At 35.5% G+C, this 19,398-nt stretch overlaps 1 protein-coding gene across 1 annotated transcript; it reads left to right on the forward strand.

Annotated features, from left to right (window-relative positions):
- Positions 1-14,877, forward strand: LOC141492099 (acidic leucine-rich nuclear phosphoprotein 32 family member B-like). Its single transcript, XM_074192725.1, has 5 exons — positions 1-64; positions 484-602; positions 1,208-1,329; positions 3,381-3,578; positions 14,638-14,877. The coding sequence occupies exons 1-5, from the start codon at positions 1-3 to the stop codon at positions 14,747-14,749; spliced, it is 615 nt and encodes a 204-aa protein (XP_074048826.1). The 3' UTR covers positions 14,750-14,877.
- Positions 14,878-19,398: the final 4,521 nt, after the last annotated feature.

Genomic DNA, 19,398 nt, shown 5'->3' on the forward strand with positions numbered 1-19,398 from the left:
ATGTCCGAGCTCCTGAAATCTGACAATAATGTACATCAAGGGTCCCAAATTACACAGGTTGCTTGTAAAAATAGTTATTGGTCATGTTTCCAGAGCTGTAACTAGCAATTTTATAGCCAGGGCAAGTGATTTAAAGTACATTCTCATTCACTTGAGACAGAGAGAGCATATACTCTAGGACACCTTGGAAAGTTGTTATGGGCTGGAATGAGGGAAGGTAAAAAGAACAAGTGGAAAAGCTCTTTCCTTGCAAGAAGGAATGCACAGCTTTTCTTTCCTGTGTCAGTTAATTATCCATGATAACTCTGCTTAGCTCACCTGCTTCTTCCTGCAGAGGAGCTTATAGCACTGCCAACCTCCCTTTAAATTTTGATTCCCAAGAACAAACCCTGACTGCCTCAACCTACCAGAGTAGGTTGCTTGCTTCTTCTCCAAAGTCAGCATCTTAAAGATAGCCTATTGTGTTATGATTTGTTTGTTTAGGGCCTTCTGAAGAAGACCTGTTTTTTAGGCATGAAGAATATCTTTTGCTTCCAAAGAAAAAGGTACTTGTAGAAGACGAATGGGAAAAGTGGCAACAAGAAAACTGGGAAGAATGTACGGTAAGAGTTTTTCAAAAGGTTCAGGACCCAAACATGTGCTATAGCAAAAACACAGAAATTCTGTAGAAATAATTTTCCCAGCTGTTAGAGTTTTGAAGGTCCTTTAAAAAAGGAAGTCATTTTACTTGAGAAAAAGCATAATGTATTGGCATTTCTTCTTATTCTACATTTTTATTTCCAGAAATTAATAGTGATCATAGAGAAACTTCACTTAAAAATGTGATAATGTGATTTTTATAGATACTAAGACTCTAAGCTTATAAAGCCTAGAGCAGAAATTACTTTAATCCTTTGAAATAAAGAAGGCGGATATGGTTATTGGTTATGAAAATCAGCCAACTTTCAAAATTATTTTACAGTTATTTTTAGGCACAAATACACAGTTATTTTTTTTAAAAAAATAAAGCACTGATGTTGCCTTTTCTCATGATATTCATAGGTTTCTGAATTGTCATTCAGTGTGGGTTTCAGGGGAAATAGGTCGTTATGCGGTTCTGTATGAGATCATCAAGTCTTTTAAAAATATAGTTTTTGAAAAAAGTCACAAAAAAGAAATTGCTTTTCACCTTCTTGCCCCCCTCCAGAATTTGAACCTTTCATTTCAGGCTTTGGGAGACCCTTATCAAGCAGACAATTTGAATAGGATTCTCCGGAGACTAATTCGAGTACAAACCCTTTGGCTGGTGGACAATTCTTTGACAGATCTAAGTGCCATAAGACTGCCCAGGTACTTACGCCATGTCCAATTACCAATCCAGTAGACAGTTTATGGTCTTAATCTCTAAGCACGGCAAGAAAAGAACATTTGGAAAGGTCTAGGACATACTGTATCAGTAGAGAATTAAGTCATCTACGCTAATCATACATGAGAGATAGAAAGCTGCCGTGGAGCCAGATACCTAGGTCTGCCTTTGTCTTGTGCTGACCACATGAACCTGGATGAGTCACTTAACATCTTAGTGTCTTAAGTAATTTACTCAGTTTATAATTGAGGAAGAGTTGCTGATCTGTATTGATTAGCAGGAGGTAACTGGTATAGCTTCTTAAACTCAATGAAATCACTGATCCAGGAAATATTTATACATATATCCCAACTACATATCTCCCATCAGTATCAGTAATGATCGAATTCTTCTTTCAAAGAATTTCTTGTCAAGTAAAGGTGCATTTCAAAAATACATATATTTTAAATCTTATTTTATAGGCATAGTAAATATTAAGAGATTTTTCTCTTACAGATGATGAAACACATAAAAATAGATTTATTTGCAAATAGAAAAAGTGGACTAATTTTCAGATCAATTTATTCATTTTAAGCATTAATTACACTAAAGTCATAAAAGAATAATTTAAACTCAGATAGTTACATGAGTAGAAAAGTCTGTTCTTTTTTTGTTGAACAGAAAACAACAGTGTTGATTACAGAGCCACGTACAGTCTATTTCTGAGTCAGGTGTCGTCAGTCAACACTATTCATTGAGCATTGTGTATGAGAAACTCAATGAGTCGGTCACCATGAAGGAAAACAAAGGAATGAGAAGAGATGATCTTGGCTTTCAAAATCACTAGGGAGACATTCATTCTCCTTCTCTGTCTCTGTTTCAGTCTCTCACTCTGTCTATATTTATGTCTTTGTTTTTCTCTCTGTTTCTCTCTGTTCCTCACCATCTTCAATTGTCTTCATCAGTCATCAATCTTTCATTCATTCATTCACTTTTTCTGTGTTCTTTCTTTTCTACATTCTTTCTTTTCATATTTTTTCTATGTTCTCTTTTATACTTTCTGTTTTTTCTTTATTGGTTCTTTCTTTTTATGATCTATTTTCTCTTTCTCCATTCTTTCTCCATTCTTTTGAGCTATGTTCATTCTTTCCATTTTTTCTTTCTTCATCTATTCTTTCCTTCTTTCTATATTATTTCTTTCTTTGTTCTCTCATTTTTTTCTGTTTGTTCTTTCTTTTGTTGGTTCTATTTCATTCTTCCTTTCTTTCTTTCTGTGTTCTCTGTGAGCAGCATAAATAAGATGTGTAAACAGATGCAGACAACATTTTTGGGTTAGTTGATTTTTAAAAATATGTTTGGAGGAAAGGGAAGAAATTGAACTAGTAAGAAGTAAGATAGGACAAGAATTTCATGAATGAACAACATTTACAAAGCAAAAAGGAATAAACCAGGAAATAAGTTCAAAATTGAAGGACAATCCTTGACTATCCTTTCCAGCACCAGCTAACAATCCCCATCCCTATATATTTCCCCAACTTACATGTCCTTATCCTCATTTTGGGAAGATGATCTAGAAATGTGATTTTTATCTATTATTCATATAGTACAGATTAGTTTTTGTTAGTTTTGTTTTGATAATTAGTCATTGTCTTGATCACTTGTTCTTGGCAAAAGAGTCTCCTGGTCCTTGACAGGCAGATAACCCAGTGACATGACTTAAAGTGTCACTGTTTTTCACCAGGAGCTAAATAACAAAGGACTCTTACATCACCATCTGTAGGACAATGTGAAAATTATAATGATGTGACTTATTTTTAGCAATGTAAGCTCAACCTCATCAAATTATGGCGTTAAATTCACATGCTGAGGACAATGATTCATCAGGAAAAGAAATGTATTCACTAGAATGTTTTATGTTATTTTAATCATTTTTTAAATGGTGACTATTCTTTTTGAATTTAAAAACTATATCTAACACATATAATCCCACTAGAAAAGTAAATGGATTTTTGTCATCTTGAGAAGCTATTGTATGATTTTTTTTCCTTGTACCCAGATGCAAAGAATTAAACGTAAGCAAAAACTGCTTTACGTCTTTCAAACAATTGCCAAAGATACCTGAAATACAGCATTTATCCTTGGCCGAAAACCAGATCACGACACTAAGTGGACTCTCCAATTTGCAATCCACTCCATTAGAATCTCTCATGCTCAAGAGGAATCCCTGTGAATTTCACCAAAACTATCGAAAACAGTAAGTCCTCAAAGGAGGGGAATAATAATTTATTAAGCCCACTAGGTGCCACATATTTCACAAATACTATCTCATTTGGTACTCACGACAGGCTATCATCACCCGCATTTTATAAATGAGAAAACTGGCAGACAGAAGATAAAATGACTTGTCTAAATTCACAAAGCTAGAAAGCATTTGAGGCTACCTTTGAACTCAAGTCTTTTTGGCTCCAAGCCCAGTACTCTAAAATATGACATCACCAAATAAACAAAGATTTTTCTTACTTCATATTCAGCTTTGCTAACTTCTAAAGGAGTAACTTCTAAAATATTTGGCCAGATGAAATTCTCTTTAACCAATTATGTTCTTTCCCTTTTACTATTACTTCATGAATCTTATCTGATTTAGAGACACCATCTTTTTCAGCCTTATATCCTTTCTGTCTTCCATTATCTTTAGCCTATTTTTTCCCCTTTTAAATTTGAAAAACATTGACATTTGTCAGTTTTAGGTATAAGCAACAAAATAACTTTTCATGTATGTGTGACATATCATCTGAAATACTCTGAGTAATATTAAATTCTGCCTGGATACATTTTTATCTCCATTATTTAATGGATGACATTTCTGTTCCTTTGCTGAATATGAATCTAGCCTAGATTAGATATAAAGCAACATCTTTCCAAAATGCCTTTCCTTTGGTTGGATTTTCATTCCTTTTGGCTTTCAGTATTCCACTGAGTGAACAGAAGGAGATAATTTATTAAATATACCACAGTGGTCTGAAAGAGGTAATATACCTGCCAAGAATGAGTGAGTTTTTCCCTTCTTCATTACTGGGAACAGGCCCAGGAGTTACAAGAGAGTTCAAGCAGCCTAGGAAAGATGCTGTGGAGACTAATGTCTGGTTGCTTCTGGACCCCTTCTCAATGTTATCAGTTATTGTAAATCAGAAAGGTAGAGCAGAAATGGGAACATAGAGAACTATACACTCATTCTGGATTTGTAGCTAACTTCTAATATTATATTGGACAATTTAGGTCTCTTATCTGGGCCTTGGTTTCTTCATTTCTTAAAAATGAGAGGAGCAAAACTAGATTTGAGAGACCCTCATAGTTATTGTCATTTTTGGTCATATCTGACTTTTTATGATCCCATTTGGGGTATACTTGGCAAAGACACTGGAGTGGTTTGCCATTCAGGATCTCCATTTTACCGTTAAGGAAACTGAGGCAAGCAGATATTAAAAGACTTGCCTAGGATGATATAATTAATAAATTTCTGAGCCTGAATTTGAAGTCAGTTCATCCTGTCTCCAGACCCAGAACTCTATCCACTGAGCCAACTAGAGGGAACTTCAAAAGTCATCTAATCCCAAACTTTTCATTGAATAGATAAGGAACCTAAGGTTTATAGAGATTTCTTGACTTGCCAAGATCATCCAGGAAGGGGCAGAGATTGAATTCAAACCTAGGCTTTAGTTCTCCTGATTCCAAAATCTACATCAATTTGGAGATGGAAGGGATATTTGAAGCTATCTAATCTACCTTTTTTTGGTTTTATATGAAAAACTGAAATAAAATTTGGAGTCAGAGGACCTAGATCATATCACTTGCAGAAGTTTCTTCCCTTAATCACACAGGTGAACTTCTATCCAAAGAAGGAATTGATCCCAGATACTGACACCAAGAGTTAATTCTTTCAATGGGCTCCAAGTTAGTATCTAGCTTTAAAATTCCATTCCAATGTGTCTTCATCCCTACTACATTTTTAATAGTAAAATCCCTGGTGAGGAAATTCCCTCTACTTAGGCAGTTGGGGTTAGTTCTCTGGACTTAATGTCTCAGAGAGTTGCTTGAGGAATTCTGAGCCAATGTATGGTGAGACTTTAATACATCAATCAATAAACAACTAAGTTTCTATTATGGGCTAAGCCCTGGAGAGACGAAAAGGAGCAAAAAAAAAACAGTCTTTGCCCTCAAGGAGTTTGCAATCTAATGGTAGAGACAACAGGAAAACAAATATAAGGAAACTACATAAAGGGTCACCCAGTTGTTTATTATATGAGCAACTCTTTATTCACTATATCACTCTGATTCTCATAAGTCTCCACACCCCTGATTCATAATGAAAACTCACAAAAATAAAATTGCTTCTTGATTAAAGAGAGATTTTGTAACAAAGTGAAAGAGAGCTATAAACTTGAAGCCAAGAAGACCTACAACTAATCTGTACTGGTTATATGACTTTGGGCAAGTCTCCTAATTTCTCATTGCTGAACAATTCTCTAGGAACTTATGGTGCCACCCTACATTAGTAAAGGAAATGTCATTACCAGAAATTTCCTCATACCCATAAAATCATAGGTCCAGTCCCTATCCTTAGCTACACAATTCAACATCTTTACATTAGGATAGATGAAGGTCATTTTTCCTCAAGGATGCAGAATAAATAAGATAGAATTATAATGTGACCTGGCCTAGTTCTAGTCAATCCAATTAGTATTTCTTAGGTAACACAGTAGACCCTGGGAATACAAAATCAAAAGAAAAAACAATCTCTACCTACAGGCATCTTATATTCTACTGAGGAGAGTGTAGATTCTGCAACTTCAGTGAACTGCCCCATTACCATAATCTAAGAACAAACTCTTCCCATCTTCTCCAGGAGAGTGGGTGCTGCAGTTATTTCAATAGCATTACTAATTGTGTTGAGGTGACGAACTGAAAGCAAATCTCCCACTACCAGACAGTGGGTTCATCAGTAATAAAAATTCACAGCCTTAGGCATCCTCTTCGGCTCCTAGGCATCATTTTTGTTCATTTATGAGCCACCATTTTTTTGTTAAATTGCTGGCCCCAAGTCAGCCATTTGTTTTCCTTCAAATCAAGCTTTAATTAACTTACTCAAATTCTTTCCTTGGGGTAGATGATCTCACCCTCCCTAGCACATGAAGATTTCAATTGCCTTCCAAACCCTGGAAGTAGATGGCTTCATGAGTTACTCTGGTCCAAAATCAAGCTGTTGCCTAATAGTCAAATGTAAAGGATGAGGCTCTCTTCATGTGACAGAGTCAGTTAGGCCATAACTGTGCCATAGCTGTGCCTTTCTAGAACTTATTGGGAAATGCCACTGCCACAGTCTCTGTAAACTCCAAGTCACCTCTATGTAACACTGAGGCAGTGGGAAAAGATTTTAGTGAAAGATATTTTAAAATTCTCAAATATTCTGATGCTCACACTAGATATGTGATTTTTTTCAGTGTAGCAACCCCTCTATCCCTGCCCATCCTGTGCTTCCCACCTATTGATGGAAACTGAAAATGGGGAATTAAACTAAGGTGAACTAATTGTGATTTAATAGAACTGCTCTATGAGAAGCATTTTTTGTATCTTTTTGCAAGGCAAATGGGGTTCAGTGGCTTGCCCAAGGCCACACAGCTAGGTAATTATTAAGTGTCTGAGACCAGATTTGAACCCAGGTACTCATGACTCCAGGGCCAGTGCTCTATCCACTGGGCCACCTAGCTGCCTCGAGAAGCATTGTTATGGTGAAGTCTAGTTGAGTGCTGATTAGTGGAAATAATAAATCCCATGGTCATATATATTTTAATTCATGCTGTTGAAAGTTTTAAATATATAAATTTGGTTCCATCTCAATGAAATATGCAACTCAGTTTCAAATACTATAGTCTCTTTATGAGAATCATTATTCTCACTAATGAGAATTTAATTGTCATTTGATTAATAGTATTAGCTGTATAGGTGGCACAGTGGATAGCTAGCTAGAAATGGAGTCAGGAAGACCTGAGTTTGAATTCTGCTTCAACATTTATTAGTTGAAGTGAATCTAAGATGGCAGCAGATCAGCTGAACTTTCCCAATGTTCTTATCGAGCAACTTATAAAATAACTCCCCCGGTTGAATTTTGGAGTGACAGGGTCAACAAGAGCTCAGAGTGAGTCCTTTTTTTCAAGTCTAAGACAATTTAAAAAGTCATTAGGAGAGCTCCATGATATCATGATAAGAGCAGCCAAGAGAATAGTGGCAACAAGTGGGGTAGACCTTGGAGGCTGCTATAATAGTGGCAAGAGCAGTGACAGGGGATTTGGGAGTTCTCAATAGCAATGAAGGTTGGACAAATGTTTATAAAAAGATTATTGAAACATTATGTGTTGCTGGTGTTGATTGGTAACTATTGCCTATAAAGATCCAGAGCTCTGGTCACAGTTCCAGGGTTGAGAGGAGTCCTTTTTATCAGTCACAAGGGAGCACAGAATTGTCACATTCCCATGTCCAAGAGAAGCACTAGCACAAGATACTGCAGGGAACCAGGATAAAGACCAGAGCATTGAACAAAAAGAGCAATAATTACATCTCTTCTTTGCATCATTCCACCTTGGAAGCACTAAAATCTGCATATTCCAAAACTAACTCTGGAAACAGCAGTATATAAAACCTGAAGCTTGGGACTGTGCCTCCCCAACTCCAAGTGAACAGATGGTAATTTTATAAAATACAAAGTCAAGAAATAGATGGGAAAAAAGTTGCAAACAGCAAAAAACTACACCATAAAAAGCTACTACAATGTCAGGGAAGATAGAAATGTCAAAATGGCTATAGGCAAAAAGCCTCAAAAAATGCTAATTGGACATAAGTCCAACAAGAATTCCTGAAAGAGGTGAAGAAAAATAAAAGTGATAAAGGAAAAATAGGGGAAAGAAATTAGAACAATGCAAAAAATTATGAAAAACAAAACTTATATTGTGCACAAGAACAAGAAAATTACATCTTAAAAGCCAGAATTTGTCTGATGGTAAAAGAGGCACAAAAATTCATTGAAGACTGAGTTCAAATCCCTTGGATGCTTGATACTAACAGGCTATGTGGCCTCAGACAAATCAATTAACCCCAATGCCCCACAAAAAAATTGGGCAGCTAGGTAGCACAGTTGATAGAGCACCCCACCCTGGAATCAAGAGGACCTGAGTTCAAAATTTACTGAAGAAAAGAACTCCTTAAAAATAGAATTGGTCAAATGGAAAAAGAGGTACAAAATCTCAATGAAGGAAATAATTTCTTAAAAATTAGAATTGGGCAACTGGAAGCTAATGACTACAAGAGAAAACAAGAAAAAAATAAAACAAAATCAAAAGAATAAAAAACCGAGAAGAAAATGTGAAATATTTCATTGGAAAATAAATGACCTGGAAAATCGATTGAGGAGGGGTAATTTAACAATTACTGGACATCCTGAAAACCATTATTTTTTTAAAAGAGGCTAGACATCATATTTCAAGGAAAACTTCCCTGATATCTTAGGCCCAGAGGGTTAAATTGAAATTTAAAGAATTCATCAATCATCTCCTGAAAGAGATCCCCAAAATGAAAACTTCCAGGAGTAATATAGCCAGTTCTAGAGCTCCCTGGTCAAGGAGAAAATATTTAAAGCAGTCAGAAAGAAATAATTAAAAATTGTGGAGTCACAATGAGAATCATACAAGGGTTAGCAGTTTCCACATAAAGGAGCAGAGGGCATTTAATTTGATTTTACAGAAGGCAAAGGAGCTAAGTAAAATATGAACAAAATAATGAGAAACTCACTAAAATTAAACTGTTTAATTCCCATATGGGAAGCACATCTTACTTCTAAGAACTTTATTAGGGCATTTAAAAGAAGTCTACATAGGCAGAGAACATAAATAGAGGTTGGTTTATGTATGGATGATCTCAGAAGAATGACGGGGTGAGAAAGGGATGTACTGGGAAAAGGGGGAAGGGAGAGGTGAATGGAGAAATTTTCTCACATGAAGAAGACTCACAAGCAAAAACTTTTACAGTGAAGGAAAAAAGGAGGAGTGGGAGAGGAGTACTTAAACCTCACTCTCTAGAATATGGCTTAAAAGGAAGCATTATATATATATATATATATGTTTATTATATATTATATATTTATATAATATATACACACCCTCTGTTGGATATAGAAATCTATCTTACTCAATAGAGAAATAGGAAGGGAAGGAAGAGAAAGGGAGAATTGTAATTCTGAAGCAAAACAGACTGAGGAAAGGTAGAATAAAAGAGAGAAAACAAACAAAAAATTAAATAGAGGAAAACACATGGCAATTGTGATTATGAAAGGGAAGAGCTCACTAAAAGAGTAGAATCAGATAGCAGAATAGATTAGAAATTAGAATCAAGCAATATGTTATGAGAAACACTTGAAAGAGGAAAAACACACTCAATAAGTTTTAAAAGGGGGAGCTAGGGGCAGCTAGGTAGATAGAGCACCAGTCTTGGAGTCAGGGGGATCTGAGTTCAAATCCTACCTCAGACACTTAAAATTGCCTAGCTGTGTGACCTTGAGAAAGTAACTTAACCCTATTGCCTTGCAAAAAAATGACCTTGAGTAGGGCAGCTTGGTGGCATAGTAGATAGAGCACCAGCCCTGGTGTTAGGAGTGCCTGAGTTCAAATCCAGCCTCAGATAATTAATACTCACTGTATGACCTTGGGAAGTCATTTAACCCCATTGCCTGGCAAACAACCCCCCAAAATAAAATAAAATGGGGGGGAGGCTTAACCGAATCTATCATTCTTGAATTGAATTTAAGAAGGCAAGAGCAGCAATCATGATCTCAGATAAAGCAAGAACAGAGACCTAATTGAAAGAGATAATCCAGAGAAACTACATTTTCCTAAAAAGTACCTTAGGCAATGAAGCATTTTCAAAAAATGTTTACATCAGATTTTTCTAAGAAAGGTCTCATTGCTCAAATATATAGAGAACTGAGCCATATTTATTAAAAAATACAATTCATTCCCCAATTGATAAATGATCAAAAATATGAACAGGCAGTTTTCAAAAGTAGAAATCAAAAATATTTATAGTCATATGAAAAATGTTCTAAATAACTATGGATTATAGAAATGCAAATTAAAGCAACTCTGAGGTACCATCTCACACCTTTCAGAAATGACAAATGCTGAAGGGATGAAGGAAAATAGGAACACTAATAAATGACTGAAGTCATGAACTGGTCTAAACCTTCTGAAGAATAATTTGGAACTATGCCCAAAAGGCTATAAAACCATGCATAGCTTTGATTCAAAAATACCACTACTAGATCTTATACTAGTGCAATCTAAAACAAGAGGGAAAGGATCTATGGTACAGAAATATTTATAGCAGCTCTTTTTGTTGTGATAAAGAATTGGAAATTGTCAGGATGCTTACCCATTGGAGAATGGGTGAACCAATTGTGCCTTATAATAGTGATGGAGTACTACTGTGATAAAAGAAATGATGAGGGGGGTGATTTCAGATAAGATCTTTATGACCTGACACAAAGTAAAATGAGAAGAAACAGGAGATCATTTTGTATAGTAACAACAATGGTTATAATGATGATGAACTGTGAAAAATTTGGCTGCTCTGTTCAATATACTGATCTAAGACAAATCTAAAGGACTCATAATGAAAAAAGATCTACCTCCAAAGAGAGGACTAATGAACTCAGAGTGCAAATTGAAGCGAAATTTTCTCACTTTATTTCTTTTGTGCTTTTGTTTTCATTATACAGCTAATAGAAAAATATGTTTTGCATGATTTCATAGGGATAATTATTACCATTTGCTTGCCTTCTCAGTAGTTAAGAAAAGAGTGAGAGAAAATCTAGATTTCAAAATTTTAAAAACAAAAGAAGGTTAAAATAATATTGAATTTTTTTTTTAATTTACCAACTGTATTCAAGTCACTTAAACTTTTGTGCTTCAGTTTCCTAATCTACTAAAAGAGGGTAATAATAGTACCCACCTTATGGAGTTGTAATAAGGATCAAATAAGATAACATTTGCCTAGTGCATTGTAAACATTCAAGTATTCTATTATCATCACCATCATTAATTATTACTGCTGTTTGGAGTTCAAAAAGAGCATATCTTAGTCCTTAATTTAATGCTGAAGAATAACTGAATTTGTTTATTTAGCAATACCTATTGATATAGTGGATAGAAATTTAGTAGTTTTGAATTCAAGAAAAAAATGATTTCTATAAGGGTGGCCCCACATTAAGTCCATATTTATACAGTGCTGTGGAAATAATTTTGCTAACCCTACTCAGTTTAATCAGTAATAGCTCTGTTCATTATAATTTAATGAGTATCAATGGTTGTATTAGTAAGTTAAGTAGAATAGAATTGTTTCACTTCATTAATGCTGTAAGAATAAAAGTCATGTGCAATTAATCAATAACCCACCATGCATTGATGAGAATATTACTCCCACTTGATTTATGGGATATATTTATTCTTTATGGGTTGTGCTTGCTATAAGGACTTACATTAACTTGTGCTAGGAAATTGCTATATTAGCACTACTCACCCCACCATTCTTAGAACTGTGCTTGAAAAACCAGTTTCCCTGTTCCCTTGTCATAATTGTTCTTACAGCCTGAGGGAAGCTCTACAACTTTGCTGATAAAACACTAGTGGTTGATGGTGGATATCTCCCTTGGCCAATCAAAGGAGTTCTCTGACTTCCGACAACCATCAGTCATGAATTATAATATCTCATTCTATTTGTATGATCTCCCAAGGTCTATTAAAGTAACTCAATGAATAGAAGGAGCCTTGAGTGCAAGGAAGATCTTGGATCCAATTGCTTAGTACCACTGTTTCCCTAAGGGATCGATTGTGCTTAGAAATCTATCTCAGTTTCCTTTATTGTTTTTTTATTTTTGCAGCTCAGTGCTTTTAATGTTTATAAAACACTTTATGTAAATGATCTAATTTGATCTTCACAACAATATTGTTGCAGGTGCTATTAGTGTCTTCATTTTGCAGATGAATAAACTGAGACTGAGGGAGATTATACCATCTAAGTCATTCAATCTCTTTTTGTCTAAGCAATTCTCTAAGTCTATAAGGTGCAGACCTGCATTGGCTGAGCAAGTTTAGAGCAAATTTTATCCTTCTACTAATGAAATCACCATTTTGATCCCTAGAAACAATCTATTAAAGGCAGCGAGAAAGATGCAATCCATCTTAAAATCCAAATCAGAGTAAGAAGGGTAACAATTGTCATCAAATTCCAACTCATATTTCTCTGCTTTTTTTCCAAAGCTATTGAAATTTCTGGCTTTGTGGGGGTTGATCCATCAGTATCTACAATATGAAAACAATTGCCAGTTTTCTTTTAGCATCAAATAACTTTTCATGATTCTGCCACTGTTTCATTCCCCAAATCACTTCCCTTCTCCAAGACAGAGTTTGCTCATTGATAAAATGAGATAATAATCCAGGATTTATCTCAGTGATGTAGCTAAAGAAGTCATTTGTAGATTTTTGAATGACCTTGAGCTGTGAGTTATGAGTGCTATAAAATCTTCATTCAGCATCAGTAACAGTAAGTCATCATGTTACACTGAGACAACGACCCCTTTAAAACCATCCTTGAAAGAATAAAACAATGATATGCTTCTCTTATTCATGATCACTTGGAATTGTCACAAAGGTTCTCTTGTCTTTCTCCTCTGTTTAATATCTTCCAATCAGAAGACATCAGTCCAACATAGAGAGAACTTAATATCTCCAAGTTTTGTTCATGGACAATAGATAAGGTCATTGAAAACAAGTGAATAACTCAACAGCACGAGGTACCATCATTTGTTGATAAGTTAGTGAGAAATATTCCAACATTATAAAATATATTTGTGGGGGGACTGGAACAGTCCCAGACTCCCAGCAGCAGCAGCTTGTTTCTGGGCTTTCACGGGGAAAGCTCCAGCCCTTTCCTGCCCTCTCTTCTCTCCCAATCAGATATTCTCCAAGGCAGAAAAGTGCAATGTCATAAAGGGAAGATGGCACTGGATTTTGAATCAAATTCCAAATCTGAGATTTATTACCTTCATGATCTTGGGGAAATTGCTTCATTCTCTGCACTTTAGTTTCCTCGTCCTTAAAATGAAGGGGTTGTGTTAGGTGAACCTTAAAGACTAATTCCATTCAAAATTTGTGATGTTATTATAGGAGAAGAAATCATATTATAACTTCCATAATGATGGTTTATTCCTCAGTAAGTCAATTCTTAAGATTACACTTGGAGAAGTTTCCATTTCTGTCAACCTAGACAGAGAGATACTGGATTTCTTTCCAAGGGCTACATACAATGAAGTACAGACATTGGAGGGGAGAAATCCTGTAGTGAATATCAGTGGCAATTTTTTGTTTGGCATGTTGAGAATGATCTGTCCCTCTATTCAGCATCTGATTTGCAAATGGGAAATGTAAACTTCAGAAAGATACCTTCAAGGGGCGGCTAGGTGGCACAGTGGATAAAACACTGGCCCTGGAGTCAGGAGTATCTGGGTTCAAATCCGGTCCCAGACACTTAATAATTACCTAGCTGTGTGGCCTTGGGCAAGTCACTTAACCCCATTGCCTTGCAAAAACAAACAAAAAAGGAAGATGCCTTCAGTCAATATTGAATAACAGCTCCATCTCCCTCCCTGAATCTCTTTCTTTCATTACTTCTCTCCCAGAATTCTTATTTCATTCTTACTACTTCTTATTTAAGATGTATTCCTTTTTTAAAACTTTACAGCATGTTCATATAGACCATCATCATCTTCCTGTAATAGCATCACTCAGTTTAATCCCTGTTTGATTTTTCCTAGAGCAATCTGTAACAATTGAAATTTATTTCAGTTATAAAAACAAATTATGCAGCATTCAACATCTATGATCAAAAGTCACAGTCTGTCAAAGACGTGTTAAATTCCACATTGAGAACCAGGTAGGTCAGTAATGTCCACCCAGGTGAAATGTGATCAGGGATCATGCTGGCCTCCAAAGTCCTTTCAAGTTCTAAATCTACGATTCTATAATCCTATCACCTCCACGTGGAAGCTAGAGAAACATTCTAGGGTCAGGTTCACTGATGATGCAATGCCGTAATCTTTCTTATAATGATGGGAAACATAAAAACGAGCTTATTTATTGAGACTATAACTGAAATAGAATGCTCCTGGTCTTCAGTAGGTCAACTTAATTACTTTGATGTCTCTTCTGTTTCAGAGTGTTTTCCAGTTTGCCAAACTTAAAAATATTGGATGGAGTCCCAAAGCTTCCAGAAGACCATTCACTGCCAGAAATGAGCCTTTTTTCCAAAATGTGTATCATATCCTGATATGTTTGGGAGAGGAAGAAAGGAATTGCCAGCATTGTTTATGCTAATGAATAGGGCATATAAATGATTGAGTGGTTCTGTTTATGATTCAAAATGCCTTTATTTCAAAATCTAAGTTGATCAATGAGGAAAAGGGAATATTAGAAATGTCTCATATTTCTTGGTGACTATATCATCTATCTGAATTATACAGAATTAGATTCAACACATTAAATGCTGTGACTGTTGAAGCTTCTGAATCCTCTGTTAAATTTAACATGTTAGGGAATGTGATGAGGGGAAAGGATAATTTTTCAAATACAGAAGAAAGCTTTGTTTCATAATCCTTTATTTATGAATATCATAGATATAGTAAACATATTGTACCAAGTACCTTCTCCTAGCTAGCTCAGGTTTAAACCACTTTGTGGGTTATCAAATGGCTATCAAATATAGGTTATTAGTATCAAAACTATCAAAACACTTCAAAACCAAAGCTCCAAAGTCTATGTTCACTTTTCTTTCAGCCATCAAATGATACAAAGCAAATGTCATCTAATCAAATGTAGTAGTACAATAAATAAGACTATTGTCCTGTGTATGCTCAGGGACTCACTGTCTTATGGAGTCCATTCTACTGGTAGAGTAGAGCATAGTCGCAGACTTAATTAGTAAGAAACTATTAGTTGCAAGTTGACTTAGAAAACTACGCATTAGCATTATCTGTATTGTATTATATTTTTTATTTTGTTAAACATGTACCAATTAAAATTTAATTCCATTAAATACCTTCTGGGACCTTGCATATTTACATACGAATCTGACATCTCTGAAGAAGAGGGTCCATGTGACCAGGGAAAACACTTGGAGGGGCACACCTGTGTTCTTGGTGACAGGTGTTATGTGGCTAACTGGTAGGGGCATCTGTTACTATTCAGCTGAGAGGCAGTCTTGTCACTGAGTTCATAAGGCTCCTGACCTGAAAAACCAAGAATTCTGTTTTAAAAACCATGTTTTTGAATTGCTTTTCTTGTAGCCTTTGAAGGTTTTTTTGGTCTAAACATTTCTTCCCCCAAGATGACAATCATGATCCATGCAAATGACAAAGACCAAGTGGACAAGATTGAAGGGATTTGACGACGTGTCCCATTTCCTCCAAACAACCAAATTTCTATGTATGACTTTGTGGTGTCCTTCCCTAGAGAATTTAAAGAGAATGATGACTTTACTGTCTTTCTATCAACAGATAAGAAAATAGATTAGAGAATCCTTGATATACTGCAGCAGGTCAGCCAATATTATTGGCTTCCTTGGCTTCTTTTGGATCGTTGATTGAATTCACCTCCCCAGTAACTGCTGGCATGCCAATAATGCCTTTTTCTGATGTAATTCATTTGTTGGTCATATAGACAAACTTAAGCTTCTCTGAAAATGGAGACTCTTCCATTACAATCTGGTTCCTTGGCCCAGTTCAGGACTTAGAGAATTTCTGATATCAAGGATACAGACTTTACAAAGGTCATCCAACTCTTTGATCTGCCCTTTGACCAGTAGCCCAAGGACTGGCAGTGCTAAGTGATTTTTTCCCAAGATACTCATGTTTTCCACTAAATCTGGATCCTAAGTCTCTCTTCAATGCAATCCAGTTCCTGCCTCTTGGAGCATTAGTCACTGACTACATCACTCCTTATTCAATAAACTCCAGGAACCTTTTATTGCCTCTAGGAGAAAATATGAATTACTTTTTGGCTTTTAAAGCCTTTCACTCTTGTCCCTAACCAATCTTTCCAGGATCATTCTATATTATTCACCTTCTCAACTTTCCAGACAACTGGTCTCTCTTTTTTTTTTCCAGAAAAGACACATTGAGGCAGGTAAAACACAACCTGCTTTCCCTTATCCTATGCCAAATGTTAGCTCTCTCCTTTCTAATCACCTTGCAATTAACTGCTTTAGGTTTGTTTTATATTTCTTATTTTTGCATTTATTGTATATTTACTCATTTAGATGTATGTGTTGTCTTCTTTAATAGAATCTTAGCTTTTTGAGGCCAAGAATAGTTTATCTTTGCACAGCCAATATCAAGCACAGTCTAAACATGCTTGCTGATCAATGTGTTGGTTGACTTTTGCAGTAGGAGTTCTTCATCTGTGGTCCATGAGGTTTTTTTTATTTTTTAAAACTTGGATAAGAATATTTCCAAATAACTTGTTTCAGGGGCAGCTAGGTGGCACAGTGGATAAAGCACCGGCCCTGGAGTCAGGAGTACCTGGGTTCAAATCTGACCTCAGACACTTAATAATTACCTAGCTGTGTGGCCTTGGGCAAGCCACTTAACCCCATTTGCCTTAATATATAACAAATAACTTGTTTCCTTTGTAATCCAAATACATTTTATTTTGTGTTTTTAAAGACATGCTAACAAGGGAATCATATACTTCACCAATGGCCAAGGGAGTCCATGATATGCCAAAGGCTAAGACCCCATGATTTCCAGATTTTTCTCAATAACATTGAAAGAGAAGTATAGCAATTAGAAATCTTGACATTTCAGATAAGGATAATGGGAAAGAATTTGGTCTAAAAGGTATTCCATTCATCTCCTCTCTTTGAGACTAGAGGAGACAGTTCTTGTCCCCCCAAAAAAAGCCTAAACCAGTTACCAAACTCTTGTGGAGGCATAGGGATGTGTTGAATAAGACAAGAATCTTATATAAAGGGAAAAGAATAGATGGATACTAGAAAAAAAAGAAAATCATAGTTTAGGCCATGTTAAATTATAATATATATTAAGATTTATACAAACATGTATTCAGGCAAAGTAGAAGATAGATGATAGATAGATAGATAGATACATACATACATACATACATGGATGATAGATAGAGACTGGTCAGTTTACTGAGATTAAACATAAGTTCATGCACAATATGGCTATTAAACCAGGTTTATGATGAAGGTGGTAAAATGAATAACAGTTGTTCATGAAACCAGATGACACACAATCAATAGAAAGCCAGGTCTGGGGTCACAAAGATCTGAATGGAAATCCCAGCTCCAGAACTTACTAGCTATATGATCCAAGGCAAGTCACTTGACCTCTATTTGCCTGTGTCCTCCACTATAAAATGGAGATAATAATAAAAATTAATGAGATCATATTTGTAAAGTGCTCATCCCAGTGCCTGATATAGTAAATGCTAGCTATTACATTTATCATTATTACTTAATTTCAAGTATTTTTACATACTGGCTGTTTGGTTCTGGGGGAGTCATTAAGGTATCAGTACTTAAGGGAGTTACTCTCTTTAAAGTAAAAGCTGGAGAGATACATTGGATGAGGGACTTTCCTCACCAGAAAGTTCCCTAACCCCAAGAAGCACAAGTTCATTCAATCCTTATTCTACAAGGAGAGACCTATTTAAGAAAGATCAAGATACCAGCACACTTTCTTAAATAGGTCTCTCACAAAATGTTCTTTGATTCAATGACATTATTTTCCCCCAGTAAAATCAAAAAGTTGATATTTTCAGTGTAATATAAACTCAAGGTCATGACTGTTTAATTTTTGTCTTTGTTTCACCATGATTCTAGCATAGATCCTGGGCTACAGTAGGAGATTACTAAATGTTGGTTGGATAATAAATGCATTATTATTTGTCAGATTTTCCCTAGAACCAGAATACAATACAGGATCTATATTTGTTTCTGCACATTTTCCACACTAGTCAGTCCAGAGTACTTTGCACATAATAGGAGTTCACTAAATATTCTTAGCTAGCACTGATGATTCTTTAAGGTTTATAAAGCACATTATGAATATCGTCATATTTTATCTTTACAAAAATCTGGGACATAAGTATTTTTGTTATCCCCATTTTCTAGAAGAAGAAAATGAAGCCCTGAGAATTTACTGAGAATTCCCCAGAAGCCCATAGCTAGTAAGCCCATCTGAAGTTGGATATGTAGTCATTTTCTTGACTTCAAATCAGCATCTACCCAAAATGACAACTATATGCCCAAGTTTCTGTTGAACTGTATTGAAAATTGTATAGTAAAGGTCGACCAGGGTTCTTATTGGGCCATGAGATCTCTAAATCGAAAAGTTAAGAACATAGAAGAGAGGGATCTTTTCTTTTTTTCATAACAGCCATGTTGTAAAAAAATAAGCAAAAAAAAGAGAAATATAAAGAAAGTGAAAAAGTATACTTCATTCTGTTCTCAGAATTTATCAGTTCTTTATGTGGAGAAGACTTGTATTTTTTCATCATTTGTGGAATTGCCTTGGATCATTGTCTTGATTAGAATAGTTACACCTTTCACAAGTGCTCATTCTTATAATATTGTTATTATGTACAATGTTCTCCTGGTTCTGCTCATTTGCATTAGTTCAAATAAGTCTGCCTAGGTTTTTCTGAAACCATTTTCTTCATTTCTTATAGTACAATAGTATTCCATTACAATCATATTCCACAGTCACTCCCCTATTAATGGGCATACTCTGAATTTCTAAGTCTTTACCACCACAAAAAGAGCTGCCATGAATATTTTTGGTACCCAGAAGTCCTTTTCACTTTTCTTCAATCTCTTTTGGAAGACAGATCCAGTAGTAGTATCTTTGGATCATATAGTTCCAAATTGCAGTCTACAATGGTTAGGCTAGGTCACAA

This window comes from Macrotis lagotis, chromosome 6, assembly GCF_037893015.1.
Source record: "Macrotis lagotis isolate mMagLag1 chromosome 6, bilby.v1.9.chrom.fasta, whole genome shotgun sequence".
Lineage (NCBI taxonomy): Eukaryota > Metazoa > Chordata > Mammalia > Peramelemorphia > Peramelidae > Macrotis > Macrotis lagotis.